The sequence below is a fragment of the Gossypium arboreum genome, chromosome 9 (assembly GCF_025698485.1).
Source record: "Gossypium arboreum isolate Shixiya-1 chromosome 9, ASM2569848v2, whole genome shotgun sequence".
Lineage (NCBI taxonomy): Eukaryota > Viridiplantae > Streptophyta > Magnoliopsida > Malvales > Malvaceae > Gossypium > Gossypium arboreum.
In genome coordinates this window covers 87,477,978-87,496,228 of record NC_069078.1, presented here as the reverse complement: position 1 = coordinate 87,496,228, position 18,251 = coordinate 87,477,978, and the positions used below count along the sequence as shown (strand labels likewise).

The window sequence follows — 18,251 nt, the reverse complement described above, 5'->3', positions numbered from 1 at the left end:
AGCTAGTAGAAAAGTATTAATGAAGACATTAATGGTGCAAACTTGTTGATCTGGGGAAGGCCAATCAAAAGCTAGTAGAAAAGTATGAATGAAAGGGATGCCCTTTAATGCTGATTTAGAATACAGATCAAAAGTACCTAAAAGTCTATCTTACTTGTCTTGCCCTTTATTCTTACTGATGGAATGTAATCTAATTCATAGTGTAGGAACATCCATAGTACCTTTTACTGATGAAATTCTTACCATGCGTAGACTTAAAGGGAGATCACAATGGTCTAGGCTACACTTAGTCATGTTCCATGTTTGTAATTTTCATTCTTTCAATCACCAGATATTAGATAGGATAAGATAAAATGATGAGGAAAAAAATACAACATAATAAAAGAAAATAATACAAATATGACATGAATGTTTTTAAATTTATATGGTACAGATTATTCATTTATCGAAATTTATGTAAAATATAAAATATCTTATTCTTATACAGACAAAATATAGAACACACATAAGAAAACACTGTTTTATTCAGTTTGATATTCTAATGGCAAATTAATAGTTTTAACTTCACAGCTTGTAGTAATCTAAAGGAAGCTTGTCATCATCAAGCGAGCTTGAAAAAAACTTGGCAAAATATTCATTCAACAAAAACTCTTTGTATCGAGGAGGATTTGCCTCTGATTGTAGATCTTTGATTGGCCCAAATGGCTTGTCAAGCAAGCTAGCATGTCCTGAGAAAAAACATGGTACTGAAATTCTGGGTCCGACATGATTGGCAATTGCCCTATGCTTCACACTCTTGAACTTCTCATTTGATAAAACCTGTCCATGAACAACATAAAAACAGTCAGTGACTAAACTATTGGGACAGTTTTTATGTGAATTGAAGCTAACCTGAAGAAGATCACCAACGTTTATGACCAAACCGCCTCGAATGGGGTGGACGTCAAACCATTGATCATCATGAAGGACTTGGAGGCCACCAATATGGTTCTGTAGAAGCACTGTTAATATGCCTGCATCTGCATGTTTCCTTACCCCTAAAGTGAGTTCAGGTTGAGGGCAAGGGGGATAGTAATGGGCCACTATGCTACACCCTTTACTACATCCGATTGAGTTAAGGTAGTCTGGTTGAAGATCAAGTGCCTCTGATAGTAACTCAAATAAAGTTTCTCCTAATTTTTTCAAATGCTTAATATACTCCATTGTTGATTTTCTGCAAATTTAATAAAACCAAAGAAAAAAGCCCAATGTAAATTTGGAAAATTTCTACTAATATATATGGTCCTATATTGGATCAACACCCCTTAATTACATAGTTTTGGTTGGTAACAATTATAATGCATATTACATATTTCAAAGTCATTTTTTAGAAAGTTAGAAGTATTGATTATTTGGAGACAGCAAGCCCCGAAAATATGTTTTACATCTTTCAGTTTTGACTCCAAATTATTTTAAGAGCGACACGAAGTTCACAAAATAATAAACGGCATCATTGAGCATATGTGCTACAACTTGATCTATACATGCCCTTAAATGTCTAAGGCATAGATTCAAACTATACAAATGGCAAATGGTTCATATTTTTTTTAGTACACACAATTTAATTTAATGAAATATTCTGAATATTAAGTGAATTTCAATAGAATCGAGATACAAAACCTCAACTTAATACAATATCATATATATTAAGGGATCCGCGAACCTTAAATAGACCACAATTCAAATATTTCTCTTGAAAAACTCGAAAATCACATGGGGTAAAAAACACCGAGATAGTGGTTAGTTACCTGCAGACCGGTGGCATTTCGGAGGGGTCAGGATCAAAATCAAGCAAAGAGAGTTGCAAAGTGTCCTTCCAATCAAGAGCTTTTGAAGTATAAAGATCAAAGTTAGAGAGGAATTTCACTTTCTTTGCACTGTCACGGCTATATATCTCCTTCTTCAGCTCCAAATCTTGTTCATTAAACAAACGTATGCCTTCAATCATTTCATCCAAAACACTTAATGGGATCCCATGGTTTATCACTTGGAAGAAACCCCATTCCCCTGATGCAATCTTAACTTCGTTTACGATCTCCTTTCGCCGGATACTGTCTCCGATGTTGCTTACATCTATGATCGGGACTTCAATGGTTTTCTGACTGGAATTCAGTTCGTCGGCGGCAAGGTCCTCGGATGGTCGAACGAAAATCTTGGGGATGTTAAGTATTCCGGCGTCGACGAGTCCTTTAACACCAGCTTTTGTGTCGTCGAATTGCTTCAACTCTTTGGTTCTATCGTAATCCACTGAGGTTTCGGTTGCCATTTTCTCTGCTAATTGAATTGCTTTTTTCTTTTTCTTTTAAAATCTCCACAAGTCGTTGAATGAATTAAAAGCCCGACTTTTAGTTGAATCAATTTAGTCTGATTTAATTTAATATATTACTAAAAAATACAAATTAAAAGGTTAATTTACTTATAGATCATTAGTGAGTTTATCTTTTGATTTTGAATTAGTCGGAAATTTTTATTTAAATTATTTTTGATTTTTTTAAAAATCTGTTTCAAGTAATGATTCGATAATTAGTATAGTAAATTAATACTCATTGACGAGTAGGACATACCTTATATCTAAATTGATTTAAGGGTCAATGTCGAAGATTAGAGAACAAAATTGTTTAAATTTTGATTTACAGATTATGACATTTAAAGCTGTTTCATGATAAAAATTAAATTGTAGAAGAAAAGGGAAAAAAAAACTTTCGATTGGTGCATACAGTGCGAAGAGAAAAGACCATACCCTAATGACTTAAATGAAAATTTTTTAATAGTATAATGACCATTTTATAATTTTTTGAGGTTGAGTGATCAAAACAAAATTTATTAATAGTTAATAATTTAGTGAACTTATATGGAATATACCTTAAAATTTTTAAAATAATCTATTATGTATTTATTTGTTGTTGAGGTAGTAGTTGGAAAAAGTAGGATTTAAAAATATATATAATCTATTATATAATTAATTTTATTAAAAGGTAATATGTGAACCACAATGACTGAAACTTAATTTTTAATTAAATTATACATGTTACGTAACATAGCAAAAATATTAAAGATGATAAAATGCAATTCAATTTATATTATAAAAGCATTTGTGATACTTTTGCCGATGAAATCTTTGTCATAGGTAGACTTAAAAGGAAGATCACAATGGTCTAGACTAGACTTGAAACTATAGCCATGTTTTTTTAGATATTTAAGGACATAGCCATATTTTTAAGATTAAATAATGTGGGAAAAAATACAATGTAATAAGAGAAAACAATATGAATATATGTATTTCTTGAAACCAATATAATTCAGATTATTTATATATCAATATTTATGTAAAATATAAAATATTTTAAATACGCTTTATTATAAAAAAAAATACACTACACAATAGTTACTAAGTTTGTAATACAAACTAAAACACACAAAAAAAAAAAAAGTTTTACTCAGTTTGGTATTCTAATGCCAAATTGATAGTTTATAGCTTCACAGCTTGTAGTAATCTATAGGGGGCTTGGAATCAAGTGAGCTTGAAAAAAACTTGGCAAAATATTCCTTTAACAAAAACTCTTCATAATGAGGAGGATTTGCCTCTGATATCAGCTTTTTGATTGGTCCAAATGGCTTGTCAAGCAAGCTAGCATGTCCTGAGAAAAAACATGCCACTGAAATTCTAGGTCCGATATGATTGGAAATTGCTCTGTGTTTCACACTCTTGAACTTATCATTTGATAAAACCTACCATAAACAACATAAAAAGAGTCAGTAGCTAGTCTATTAGGACAGATTCATATAGATTTGATGTGAATTGAAGCTAACTTGAAGAAGATCGCCAATGTTTATGACCAAACCACCTCGAGTGGGGTGGATGTCGAACCATTGACCATTGTGAAGGACTTGGAGGCCGCCAATATGGTTCTGTAGAAGCATTGTTAATATGCCTGCGTCTGCATGTTTCCTTACTCCTAAAGTGAGTTCAGGTTGAGGGCAAGGTGGATAGTAGTGGGTCACTATGCTACACCCTTTACTATATCCCAGTGAGTTAAGGTGGTCTGCTTGAAGACCGAGTGCTTCCGATAGTAACTCGAACAATGTTTCTCCCAATTTTTTCATATGTTTAAAATACTCCATTGTTGATTTTCTACAAATTTAAACAAGCAAAAAATACCCAATGTAAATTTGAAAATTTTCTATTGAATATGGTTCTATATCGGCTAAACAACCCTTAATTTTGTGGTTTTGGTTTGGTCACAATTCTAAAGCAGACTACACATTTCAAAGTTATCAAAAAATTTCAATTTTTTAAAGAAATCCTTCAATATGTTAAGACCATAGTTTTGGCTCTTTAACTCCTTTAAGAGATGCACGAGGTTCATAAAATGAGAACATTTCGTTAGATTAAATTGTGCGTTTATCGAAAAAATTATAGTTATTGGCCAATAGTAAAGTTTGAACTCAAGCCCTAAATAGTACCAATGGACATATATGCTACCACTTTATCTATACATCCTTTAGGAGTGAGTTCAAACCTTAGTAACCACAAATGGAGTAAAAGGATTATAGAGACCCTTTACTAGGAATCAAATTACATTTTTACCCATTCTATTCAAAAAAGGGTAAATTAGTCCCCATACATTATATCAAAAAATAAATTGATCTTTTCTGTTAAATTTTTTATCAGAAAGACCAATTTACTCTTTGATCGAATATATAAAGACTAATTTCTTTATTTTTTTTTTTAGTATGGAAGGAAAAATGCAATCTAACCCTTACTATAAACTTCTCTATGGTAGTTTTACCCGACAAATGGTAACCATTTTCTTTGGTGGTACATAGATCGATCCAACGAAATGTTCTGATTCCGTGAATCTTGCGCAGCTTTCAATGAAATCAGGAAATAGAACCTCCACTCATGACAATATCGAACATGTTAAAGGGATCCACAAGCCTCAAATTTACAACAAATTTCTTTCGAAGAAGTAACGAACTAAGATAGTGCTTCGTTACCTGCAGACGGATGGCATTTGAGAAGGGTCAGGGTCAGAATCAAGGAAAGTAAGTTGCAAAGTGTCCCTCCAATCAACAGTTTCTGAAGTATAAAGATCAAAATTTGAGTGGAATTTCACTTTCTTTGCACTGTCACGGCTATATAACTCTTTCTTCAACTCTAAATCTTGTTCATTAAACAAACGTATCCCTTCAATCATTTCATCCAAAACACTTAATGGGATCCCATGGTTTATCACTTGGAAGAAACCCCATTCCCCTGATGCAATCTTAACTTCGTTTACGATCTCCTGTCGCCGGATACTGTCTCCGATGTTGCTTACATCTATGATCGGAACTTCGACGTTTTTGTGGCCGGAATTCAGTTCTTCGGCGGCAAGGTCCTCGGCTGGTCGAACGAAAATCTTGGGGATGTTAAGTATTCCGGCGTCGACGAGTCCTTTAACACCAGCTTTTGTGTCGTCGAATTGCGTCAACTCTTTGGTTCTGTCATAATCGACTGAGGTTTCGGTTGCCATTTTCTCTGCTAATTGAGTAGCTTTTTTCTGTTCATACAATATTTGAAAAATGGAATCTGAGAACTAAAATACTACTTTACTTGAAGATAACGATCTCCACTTGCCCCAATGGTTGGATGTGTTAGAACACCCATTTTTTAGTTTATTTAGTTTAATTTTAAATTAATAAATTATTAAAATTCATAAAATTTTAAAAAGTAAATTATACCCAAGGTCATTAAACTATTGTTACGTTTATATTCGATCATTTAATTTTAAAAAGTTATAAAATAGTAACTGAATTATTAAAAGTTGTCATTTAAGTCACTAAACTGTTTGAAAGTTTTTGTGTAAGTCACTCAACTGTTAAGTGTTTTTTTTTAAAAGTCCAGCTAGTAACCTCTAACTAATTATTTGATTATTGGTACGGCGAATCAATGTACATTGACAAATAGAATAACATATCTTAGATTTAAGTCAGTCTAACAATCAATATCAGAAATCGAAGAAGATAGCTCTTTGGATTTCAGTTTGTAAATCCGTAACATTCAAAGTTATTTCATAAAAGAAAAATTGAACTGAGAATGTGAAAGAGAGCTTTATATTGGTACTCGTTATGCGAAAAGAGAAGGTCATACAATAATGATTTTAACAACCCAATTATTTAAATAAAAATTTTCAAATAGTTTAATGATCATTTTGTAACTTTTAAAATTAAATGATTAAGAGATAAACTTATTAATAATTTTATAAAAGTCTAATTTATTTTAAATTTTTAAAAATAATCTATGGAGGTGGTGGTATAGAGAAAGTATGAATTTATAAATTTTATATATAATTAATTTTATTAATAGGTGAGATGTTAAGTAAAATAACTGAAACACATGTTCAGCTAAAATCACATGTTGCGTGTCATAGCAGAACTAGGAGTGACTGGTCCTAACTTGTTTTGTAATGGAAAACAAGAATTTACTAATCCAATCCTTGTATTATCCCACGTGATAAACAAGGATCTATATATTATATTATTCGAGGTAATCACTACAGTTTTAATAAAATTTATGGTCAAAAGAAGAAAAAGAAAGTCAAGAACCATAAACTATGAATTAAGTCATTGATGTGGAAAGTATAGCTAGAAAATTTTTGATTGAATGGGAAATATAATATTTAGGAATTTAATTGATTGAAGATGAGAATAATTAGTGAAAAAGTAGATGAAATCATTGCCATTAGTAGATTTAATGGAGATTATAATTAGAATTGAATCTAGAAATATTGTTGATAGGATCGAAATTTAATTATAAATTTTAAATGATCAAAATATATTTTATATTTTTATTTTTATAAAGAGATTAAATTGTATAATTTTCATTTTTGTGGGCTAAAATCCTACCTGCCACCCTTAAATTCGTCTCTAATAAGAATGATTTAAGTTATAACAATAAAAGTAAGTTGTGGAATTATAAGTTGTCTTGAACCTTGATGTTGTAAATATAAAAATATTTATGATACAGATAATTTATGTATCAAAATTTATCTAAAATACAAAATATTTTAAACACATTTATAATACAACAAAATACATAAATAACTCCACTCTCCTTGTAAATATATAAATAGAGTTCTATTACAAATTAAAACACACACAAAATCAAAGACATTGTTTTATTCAGCTTGGTATTCTGATGGCAATTTGATAGTTTATAGCATCACATCTTGTAGTAATCTTTAGGAGGCTTGTTATCAAGCGAGCTAGACAAAAATTTGGCAATATATTCCTTTAATAAAAACTCTTTGTATCGAGGAGGATTTGCCTCTGATATCAGCTCTTTGATTGGCCCAAATGATTTGTCATGTAAACTAGCATGTCCTGAGAAAAAACATGGTACTGAAATTCTGGGTCCGACATGATTGGCAGTTGCTCTATGCTTCACACTCTTGAACTTATCGTTTGATAAAACCTACCATAAATAACATTAAAATAGTTGGTGGCTAATCTATTGGGATGATTAAATATAAAGTTGATGTGAATTGAAGCTAACTTGAAGAAGATCGCCGACGTTTATGACCAAACCGCCTCTAGTGGGGTGGACGTCGAACCATTGACCGTCGTGAAGGACTTGGAGGCCGCCCATATGGTTCTGTAGAAGCACTGTTAATATGCCTGGGTCTGCATGTTTCCTTACCCCTAAAGTGAGTTTAGGTTGAGGGCAAGGTGGATAGTAGTGGGTCACTATGCTACACCCTTTACTACATCCGATTGAGTTAAGGTGGTCTGGTTGAAGACCAAGTGCCTCTGATAGCAACTCAAACAAAGCTTCTCCCAATCTTTTCATATGCTTAAAATACTCCATTGTTGATTTTCTGCAAATTCAATCAAACAAAAATAGGAAAAAAAAAACAATGTAAATTTGACAAAATTCTATTGTAATATGGTCCTGTATTGGCTAAACTCTCATTAATTACATGGTTTTGATTTCGTCACATAAATTTAAACTAAAACTTTTAGAAGTCTTTGAAATGACATCTGTTCGAAAAGAACAAATCTCTCAACACATTCAATATTATTTCATAATGAAGTTTTGTTTCTCGACTTCATTGAAAGTTACACCAAATTCACAGAATGAGAACGACACATCGAATCGGGTCGTACGTGACGCACAACCACTTACCAAGGAAATAGTGATCATTTTCCATTAGTATGGCATCAATGGGCTTAAACTCAACCGATGACAAATTGCCACCATTTTCTTTTGTAGCACACGATTCGATCCGACAAAGTGTTTCGGCTCTGTAAATTTCATACAACTTTTGACCGAATTGATATGCAAATTCTTGACCTAAGATAATACTGGATGTTTCGAAGGATTGAACAATTCTAAATAAATGACACTTGGAAAAATTTCTTGCGAAGAAGTCGAAATTACCTCCCAAAAGTCAAATTTCTAAATTAAATGGTAATATGGAGTTAAAAAAAACCAAGATTAGTGCTTAATTACCTGCAGACTGGTGGCATTTGAGAAGGGTCAGGCTCAGAATCAAGAAAAGTAAGTTGCAAAGTGTCCCTCCAATCAGCAGTTTTTGAAGTATAAAGATCAAAATTAGAGTTGAATTTCACTTTCTTTGCACTGTCACGGCTATACATCTCTTTCTTCAACTCCAAATGTTGTTCATTAAATGAACGTATCCCTTCAATCATTTCATCCAAAACACTTAATGGGATCCCATGGTTTATCACTTGGAAGAAACCCCATTCCCCTGATGCAATCTTAACTTCGTTTATGATCTCCTTTCGCCGGATACTTTCTCCGATGTTGCTTAAATCCATGATCGGGACTTCAATGGTTTTCTGACTGGAATTCAGTTCGTCGGCGGCAAGGTCCTCGGCTGGTCGAACGAAAATCTTGGGGATGTTGAGTATTCCGGCGTCGACGAGTCCTTTAACACCAGTTTTTGTGTCGTCGAATTGCTTCAACTCTTTGGTTCTGTCGTAATTGACTGAGGTTTCGGTTGCCATTTTCTATGCTAATTGAATTGCTGTTTCTTTTCTTACAATATCTATTAATGGGATTTGTTCAGTGACTTTATCTGAGAACTAAAATACTAAGATGTCCTCATGGTTTTAAAAATTCAGAACACGGTTTCAGAGTCCAATTTTAATTTAATAAATTATTTAAAATTTATGAATTTTTGAAAGTTGTTTCATGTTCAACCATTTTTTATTTAATTATTTTGATTTAATTTAATTTTAACAATTATATATATTTATATCCGAAAAAATTAAACAAATATGATTAATTTTGAAATGGATGGGTTTATTTTTTATATATAGGAACATTTTGTTAGTTTTTTAAAAATAATATATTGAGTAATTAAGTGATTGTTTTTTTTTATTTACAAAATTAAGTGGTGGTTGATGTGGGAGTTTAGAAAAGGTACGAATTCTTTTAAAAAAATAAATATAAATTTATTAATAGGCGAGATGACTGAAACCATATTTTTCAGTTAAATTGAACATCATAGCAGAACTAGTGGGCGGTCCTAACTTGTTTTGTAAAGGTAAACAATAATTTAATAATGCAGCCCTTATATTATGCCACGTGATGCTTTTCTAGACAAGGATCTATATATATTGTTTGAGGTCATCACTGCAATTTTAATAAAAATTAATTAAAAGGTGAAGAACCATAAACCATGAATTAAGTCATTGTTGTGGAAGTATAGTTACAAAACATTTGATTGGATGGGAAACAATCCTTATACCCATTTCTTTTAATCACCCAAAATGCAAAATTTTGCAGCAAGGTCAGGGCTTAGACTGTGAAATGGTGACCTGTGACGCCTTTGAGGAGGAGAGATTAGTGTTGGGTGGAGGCGTGGAGCCTTTGTGGAAGAGTGAGAGCCGTTTGATGGAACTTGACACAAAGCTATGAAAATCATGATAGGTTAGAAATTATATTTTAGTCTATTAGGAGTTGGTCTTTGTTTAGGATAGGTTTGGACTTTAGATTAAAAATATTTTGGTTGTATTTTAAAATTTTAAATATAATATATATAATAACGGTGTTAAATTTGAAGTTAAATTTAAAAGTTTAAAAATAAAAATTAAGACATATGGTAAAATTTCAATTTTACTTGTGAAATAAAATATTTTCACCACTTATATACCAAATAATTATCCTATCATATTTATAATATATATTTTATATATAACTAGAATAAATTTGAGCATCAAAATTTTGTCCAAAGCTCAATCCAATTAAAAAGTGGACCTATATTTTTGTTTAAGTTATTTTTGAGTTTTGTTTACTTATTTAAATCCTAATAAACTTTTGGACTGAAGGAGTAGATAGCTATACCTTTAAACAGCTCTAAATGAAGCTAAAGAAATAATAATGTGAGATTATTTGAATCCAATGGGAATTTTGAGTTGATTAAAACACAAACGGGCAAGGATGCTATGGAGCCCAAACAGCTCACATGCCTAACTAAAGATGATGGGCTAAAAGGATATGAAGAACTTGTGTAACCCAAATAATTAGTACAGTTTAATGCTAATTATATTTAGGCTGAGTATTAATAGGGTAAAATCCTCTTAACAGATTCAAATGTCTACTTATTCCAATTGGTGCTGGTTGGGGTAGCTTTCCCCTTTTATTTCAATAAATTCAATCTTTCTTAGAAAAGTGTTAATTTACCATTTAATATTTAAGTTTGATTTCAATGTTCTATTTAACATCTAAATTAATTGACTTAATAAACATTTGACACATATATCTTAATAAAAAAGATATATACTTAGTTGGAACAAAATAAAATCAATTACCAAATTAAATATTGAAGATAAACTCAAGTATTTATTTAGGATAAAGAAAACTCAAATATTAAATTAAAAAATTTAAGTATGAAAATAAACATTAAAATTATACTTAACTATCAAATAATGTATTAATGAAAAAAAGGAATAATTTTGCCTTCTGGTGCTGTTTCCAAATTGACTAACGATGTTGTTACATTTTCGAAAAAAGAAAAGTTGGCATTATATCATTATGTAAATAAACATTTTTAAATAGAAAAGTCAAAGAAAATAACAATTTTATTATCGCATATTCATTTATTCAAGTCAAAGATAAAACATAACACACATGATTTGATAATTAATTAAGTCCCACATATGGGATTTAATTTATTGATAAAATCCTACAAGAAGAGATTTAACAGATCTTGAAATGTGCAAGAGCAGAGGTCCCTTCAACACCTTTAAGGTGCTTGAATTTGAAATAATCGACCACATTGGTTTCCTTGTAAATTGGTGGGTTGTTTTCAGACAACAGTTCCTTGATCGGTCCATACATTCTTAATGCATTTTGTGGTTGAATATATGTTCTGAAAAAGCTAGCAATTGATATTCGAGGTCCAATGTTTCTTGCTACTACCCTATGGTACACGCTGATGAACTTGTCGTTCGAAATTAGCTGCAAAATATGACAAAAAATAAACATCACTTCAGTTCATTATTTTTCTTGATTTTAAATTAAATTATCTGAAAAAATGTATAAGTTTTCAAAAAAATCTAATAAATTCAATATATATATATATATAAACTTTAGTGTATATATATAGTAATAGACGGAATATGTAAAATTTGAAAAATTAAATTTTATATTATACTAATTAATATTAAACTTTGGGAAGCGACCGGTATATTGGTCCAGATAAAGGGGTTGAATTGATCAGACCGTAAAATACCCTAAACCGGATGAATTGAGTTAAAATACTGATTGAACAGGCGGTGGAATAGGATTTTATAAAATTTCTAATAATTTTTTTATGAATTTTTTAATAATTTATACAATTAAAATCGATCGACAATTTAATTATCGATCCAATTTTCAAAAAAAAAATGCCCTAAATCCAAAAATAATATAAAAAACTTAAATTAAATCAAACAAAGTTATCATTGAAAATTCAATAAACTGAAAAAGAGAAAGGATTGTATGAAACAGTGACGCCACGTCATCTGTATCCCTTTTCAATAGTTTTATGCCACATCAGTATTCTTATCTTGAATTTCAAAATTTTATCCTGAATTTCAATATTTTAATTTGGATTTGATTTTTTTCAGGATAAAATCCTGGAATTCAGGATAAGAGTACTGATGTGACATAAAACTATTAGAAAGGGATACAGATGACGTGGCATCACTGTTTCATACAATCCTTTCCCACTGAAAAAAGCAAACCGATGAAAGAAACCGAATCCTACTCACCCCTCACATTGTAAGGTGAAATCATGGACTTACTTGTAACAGATCTCCGAGGTTTATTATAAGAGCTCCGGGAATTGGGGTAACATCAATCCATTGATTATCATGGAGGACTTGGAGGCCACCAATTTGGTCTTGGAGGAGCACGGTGAGGAAACCACTGTCTGTGTGGATGCCAGTGCCCATTGTGAGTTCTGGTTCAGGGCATGCCGGAGAATAATGGCCCATAACATACAGTCCCTCGGTGCAACCAATGTCCTTGAGGTGGTTCGGGTTTAGCCCTAGAGCTTCTGATATCAATTCGAAGACTTTAGTCCCCAAGTTCATCACATTGTTCGTGTAATCAAGCATTATATCCCTGCCAAAATACCCATCCAAATCGTTTTAAGTATATTAGTGCAATGACGAGTCATTATATGAAAAGTTCGTGTAATATTTTTTTTTGGGTTTATATAAGTTTTAGTCCCCGAACTTGGTAGTTAAGTTTATTTTGGTACTTAATACTTTTTGGTATAATAATAAATTTAACTCCTAATTTTTACATCTTTTGTTAGCCATAATTTTTCTTTTTTTTAAATTACTTCCACTCTCAATATTCAAATTTTAGTAAAATTACTCATAATGAAACAACTAATAGGATTGTTAAAATTCAACAACAATTACATGGTAGCACATGTGACAATATGTGTACTTTATTAAAATAAAAATAAAAATTACTAAAATTACCTGCAAGTTTCAGGTAGCTCTTGAGTATCCGGCGGATTAGGGGCCATAACACATGTAAGGGTATCCCTCCAATAAGCAGCCATAGTTTGAGACATATCAATCTTAGTATTGAACGTAACCTTCTTGGATTCATCTCTAGAATAAAGCTTCTCTTTGGCTTCAGGTTCTTGTTCATGGAACCTACGGATCCCATCGATCATCTCCTCCAAGGTGGTAACAGGGATTCCATGGTTAACAATTTGGAAGAATCCCCATTTCATGCAGGCGTTACGGACTTCATCAATTATCATAGCCCGTCGAGTGGAATCGGTGTTGACACCTGCAAAGTCAATGACTGGGACCTTAACATTGTCCGGGGCAGGCCCTGATTTGATATTAAGGTTCAAGTGATCGTGCACGAAAACACGTGGGAGCTTTGCTAAGCCAGCGTCGACGAGTCCTTTGATGCCGGATTTTGATTGGTCGATGGCCATTAACTCGGTTTTCCGGTCATGGTCGGGCTCGGGTGTGGCAATCATTTTCTTTGTTTCGTTTAATGCAATGAGAAAATGAATGTCGCACTCTCCTCACTGCAAAGCCCAATGACTTGTTGGTTTTGGAAGTGAACGATGCTTTGTTGCCTTTATATAGACATATTTGATGCAGCCATAATTAATTTATAAAATTTGTTCCGTACGACTTTTTGTGTGTGAATTGTTTAAATATAGATATAAATGTGCCAAAATTTTAAGTAAAAGTTTTTTAATACAAATTATTCATTGCCCATTGCTTGTAGTAATGAAATTAAGGTGTCTTCGTTAAAAAAGAAAATCAAGGTGTCATTAGATTATAAGATCATTAGTTTTAATGTATCCAAAAAATCATTAGTTTTAATTTTGCAATTCAATTTGGTTGGTAGTGATACTGTTTATCATACTAGTAATTACTATTTGTATTTATATTTGATATATCACATCATTTATTTATAATAAAATTGATTATTTATATAAAATTTTATGTTTATTTACTTATAAAATAATTAATCTTTTTACCCGTGATATCGTATATTACTTAAAATATTTTTATTAAATTGAATCGTTTCATTTATTATATATATGGTACATAAATTCGTACATAAAAAAATTTCACCAAATAGCAAGGAAGAGGACAAAGTGGGGCAATGGGATCGGTTCAACGGTAGAGGCCCTGAGAGTTAGAACTAGGACAAGAAGATAAGTTTGATTGAGATAACAAGATAAGTTAACTGAGATGGCAAGTACTCAGAATAACTTTAAATATTAAAAGATTGATATCTTATTTCTAGGTTTCTAAAGTATTTATAATAAAATCTCTTATCTGTTGATATGATATAGCTAAATAAGCGTTTTATCCCACCCTCACCAACCTCACATTAACTCAATTAAAGCACATGTCAGATTTCAAGTGTCCTGCCTCATGTGGGCTGCAAATCCATCAATGAATGATTGGAGCCACATTAATTTAATCATACACATTGGATTATGGCTTAGAGTCACCCTTTTGTTTTTCAATTCATGGTTTTTAACATCTTAATTTTTTACATGAAAGTAAATAAATAATTCTATTTTTTCATGCTTATAGTCTTGTAGGAAGGTATGGAAACGATGCATGATATAGACAAGTAGATAAAGTGAATTTAGGATGAGGCTGTAATTAAATCTCACTTAAATTAATTTCATCCTTATACTCTTGTATGTTTAACTGTATTCTGAGATAAAAATGTAATTATATGAGTTGATATTACGTACAACAAAAAAAAAATACCAAGAGGAGTAAGGAGGAGATCACAATGTTGGAAAATATAGACATCACATATATAATAAGGGTAATTACATGTTACTATCATGATAGGTTAGCCCAAATTAAAAGTGATCTAATTTGGTTAAAATTTTTTGGGCTTTATATTAGAATATACCCCATACCTTGCCCATACATTTCCCATACCTGCCCATACCTTGGAAAGGTCAAAGTTATGGGCACCAAATATTTATTTAGTGTTGGGTATGGGATAATAGCAATTTTTGGTCCCTAAGTGAATAAGGACTTTGCAAGGTGGCCCTTGAACCTCAACTATAAATAGGCCAACCATTGCTCATTCTCATCATCCCACATTTGCCATTCTCTACTTAAGGCATTGTTCTCTCTCCCTATTTGTAAAGTTTCACTTGTATTTTGGAGTGAAATATATTTGGTAATGCCCGAGGACGTAGGCAAGATTTGCCGAACCTTGTTAAAATTTTGGTGTTCTTTACTATTTATTGTTCATATTTTGTGAGTGTGATTGTAGTGATTTATTATGCTATTAAATTACGATAGAGGGATATTCTGGCTAGGAAAGACTTGGTACTTAAGTGATACTCTTGATCCACCTCTCTTTCCTGGGAATTGAACTTAGTGTGATTTTTTAGTACAATAATTTTACTCTTTCACACGTTTCCGCACAACAATTGGTATCAGAGCCAGATTCGTACTTAGAGAATACGACCATTTACTGTACTATTCACGTATACGGCACTATTTACGTATACAGTATTGTTCACGTATACAGTAGTTGGGATTGAGGAGAAAAATGGCAGCAGCATCGTCATCAGCAAGGACTACTGTGACAAATGCAAAATTTAAAGTAGAGAAATTTGACGGTACCAATAATTTTGGTATGTGGCAATGTGAGATCTTGGATGTCTTATGTCAGCAAGAGCTAAATATAGCCCTTGAAGAAAAAACGACAAGATGGATGACAAGGAGTGGGCCAAGATCAATAGACAGCAGTGTGGTACAATCCGCCTATGTTTGGCCAAAGAGCGAAGTACTCTGTTATGAGGAGACATCGTGAAGAAGCTATGGGATACACTGGAAGAAAAGTTTCTAACAAAAAGTCTTGAAAATAGGCTTTATATGAAAAAGAAACTTTATCGATTCACATATGCACCCGGTATGTCGATAAATGACCATGTAAACTCATTCAATAAAATTTTAGCAGACTTGCTAAATTTGGATGAGAAATTTGAAGATGAAGACAAGGCATTATTATTGTTGAATTCCCTTCCTGATGAATATGATCATCTTACCACCACATTGCTTCATGGGAAGGACACGATCACATTTGATGCGATCAGTAGTCGTTGTATAGATCGAGACTCGAAAGAAAGATAAAAGAGATCACGAGATACAACTACGAAGTCTTAACGATGAAGAGGTCGTTCACACAATGACAAATCTGGTAGAAGGGAAAGTCCAAGGGAGACCCGCCAAAGATGAATGTGTCTTTTGCCGTGAAAAGGGCATTGGAAAAGAATTGTCCTAAGCTACAAAAGGGCAAGGCTATTTCTAATTCATGTGTGGCGGAGCATGATGAGAGTCGACTTTAGCTTGGTTGGCATGGCAATGGCATGTCAAGCGGATGAGTGGATTTTGGATTCGGGATGTACTTACCATATGTGTCCTAATAAGGACTGGTTTTCTAGTCTTAAAGAGCTAGAAGGTGGAATTGTTCTTATGGGCAATGATAGTGCTTGTAAGACAATGGGAGTAGGTATAGTCCAATTGAAGAATCACGACGGCTCAATCCAAGTCTTGACAGATGTTCGCTACGTACCTAGCCTGAAGAAAAATCTCATCTCATTAGGGGCCCTAGAATCTAAAGGGCTTACAATCACTTTGAGAGATGGATTACTAAAAGTAGTAGTGGGCAAACTGACGGTGATGAAAGGCACAAGAAGAAATAACTTGTACTTTTTAAATGGAAATGCAGTTATTGGATCAACATCAACAGTTTCTACAAAGATGTAGATTCGAGGCTACCAGATTATGGCATATGTGATTGGGACATTTGGTGAAAAAGCTTTGCAGACATTGGCGAAGAAAGGCTTGTTGAAAGGTGCAAATTCTTGCAAAATGGAATTCTGTGAACATTGTGTTCTGGGCAAGCAGAAGAGGGTAAAATTTGGTCCAGCAATTCACAATACGAAAGGAATTCTGGACTACGTTCACAGTGATGTGTAGGGACCTACCAAAGTGGCTTCTTTGGGAGGTATGCACTATTTTGTTACTTTTCTTGATGATTATTCAAGAAAAGTATGGGTGTATCTAATGAAAAGAAAAAGTGAAGTTTTAGATGCATTTCTGAAATGGAAGAAGATGGTGGAGACTCAGACTGGTCGAAAGGTCAAACGACTTCGATCAGACAATGGTACTGAGTACAAAAACGATCCATTTCTACAAGTATGCCAAGATGAGGGCATTGTGTGACACTTCACTGTTCGAGATACACCACAGCAGAATAGGGTGGCAGAATGCATGAATCGAACTATACTGGAGAAAGTTCGATGTATGTTGTCCAATGCTGGATTGGGCAAGGAATTTTGAAATGAGGCGATTACATATGCGTGCCATCTAATTAACCGTTTGCCATCACCGCAATAAATGGAAAAACTTCTATGGAGATGCGGATGGTAAATCACTCGATTATGATTCTTTACATGTATTTGGTTCCACTTGCATATTATCATGTAAAGAATCTAAGTTAGACCCAAGAGCAAAGAAAGCATTATTCTTGGGTATAAGCGATGGAGTAAAGGATACCGTCTCGGTGTCCTGATACAAGGAAGATTGTTTTCGAGAGAGATGTGATTTTTGATGAATCAACCATGTTAAAGTACAAGGATTCACAAAAGGATGACAAAACCAATAGTACTTTGCAGGAGGTGGAACTTGAAAAGGTTAACGATGATCCAGCTAATATTGGAAGGACAAATGATGAAGAGGTTCCTACCCAAGAACCTCTACAGCAACAAGATTCAATTGCATATAGGAGGCCAAGAAGAGAGATTCGTAAGCCTGCTCGCTTTGATAATATAGTAGCCTATGCACTTCCAATTGCAGATGATGATGTTCCTTCTACTTACACAGAAGCAATAAGTAACCCTGATGGTGTAAAGTGGAAGCAAGCAATGAATGAAGAAATACAGTCTCTTCATAAAAATAGGACCTGGGAGTTGGTGACACTGCCCAAGGGAAAGAAGGCAATTGGATGCAAATGGGTATATGCAAAGAAGGAAGGATTTCTTGGTAAAAATGAAATTCGATACAAGGCTAGATTGGTAGTAAAGGGTTACGCTCAGAAAGAAGGAATAGACTACAATGAAGTGTTTTCTCCAGTTGTGAAGCATTCGTCTATTCGGATTTTGCTAGCCTTGGTTGCGCAATAT

The 18,251-nt window shown here is 32.9% G+C and overlaps 4 protein-coding genes across 5 annotated transcripts; all 4 read right to left on the bottom strand.

Moving 5' to 3' along the window:
- Positions 1–411: 411 nt before the first annotated feature.
- LOC108456188 (1-aminocyclopropane-1-carboxylate oxidase homolog 1-like) lies at positions 412–2,423 on the bottom strand. Of its 2 annotated transcripts, none has more exons than XM_017754785.2 (3): positions 1,788–2,423; positions 892–1,213; positions 412–819 (listed from the first exon to the last, which is right to left on the bottom strand). In XM_017754785.2, the coding sequence occupies exons 1-3, from the start codon at positions 2,303–2,305 to the stop codon at positions 565–567; spliced, it is 1,095 nt and encodes a 364-aa protein (XP_017610274.1). In that variant the 5' UTR covers positions 2,306–2,423; the 3' UTR covers positions 412–564. The 2 variants fall into 2 exon arrangements, with proteins under 2 accessions (XP_017610274.1, XP_052874749.1); XM_053018789.1 differs by having other exon boundaries at positions 910–1,213.
- A 937-nt stretch (positions 2,424–3,360) lies between these two features.
- On the bottom strand, positions 3,361–5,681 carry LOC108455278 (1-aminocyclopropane-1-carboxylate oxidase homolog 1-like). The gene is made up of 3 exons (XM_017753859.2): positions 5,038–5,681; positions 3,850–4,171; positions 3,361–3,768 (listed from the first exon to the last, which is right to left on the bottom strand). The coding sequence occupies exons 1-3, from the start codon at positions 5,553–5,555 to the stop codon at positions 3,517–3,519; spliced, it is 1,092 nt and encodes a 363-aa protein (XP_017609348.1). The 5' UTR covers positions 5,556–5,681; the 3' UTR covers positions 3,361–3,516.
- Positions 5,682–7,001: 1,320 nt separating this feature from the next.
- Positions 7,002–9,196, bottom strand: LOC108456303 (1-aminocyclopropane-1-carboxylate oxidase homolog 1-like). The gene is made up of 3 exons (XM_017754902.2): positions 8,534–9,196; positions 7,577–7,898; positions 7,002–7,495 (listed from the first exon to the last, which is right to left on the bottom strand). The coding sequence occupies exons 1-3, from the start codon at positions 9,049–9,051 to the stop codon at positions 7,244–7,246; spliced, it is 1,092 nt and encodes a 363-aa protein (XP_017610391.1). The 5' UTR covers positions 9,052–9,196; the 3' UTR covers positions 7,002–7,243.
- A 1,900-nt stretch (positions 9,197–11,096) lies between these two features.
- On the bottom strand, positions 11,097–13,630 carry LOC108455277 (1-aminocyclopropane-1-carboxylate oxidase homolog 1-like). Its single transcript, XM_017753858.2, has 3 exons — positions 13,027–13,630; positions 12,337–12,658; positions 11,097–11,509 (listed from the first exon to the last, which is right to left on the bottom strand). The coding sequence occupies exons 1-3, from the start codon at positions 13,542–13,544 to the stop codon at positions 11,249–11,251; spliced, it is 1,101 nt and encodes a 366-aa protein (XP_017609347.2). The 5' UTR covers positions 13,545–13,630; the 3' UTR covers positions 11,097–11,248.
- Positions 13,631–18,251: the final 4,621 nt, after the last annotated feature.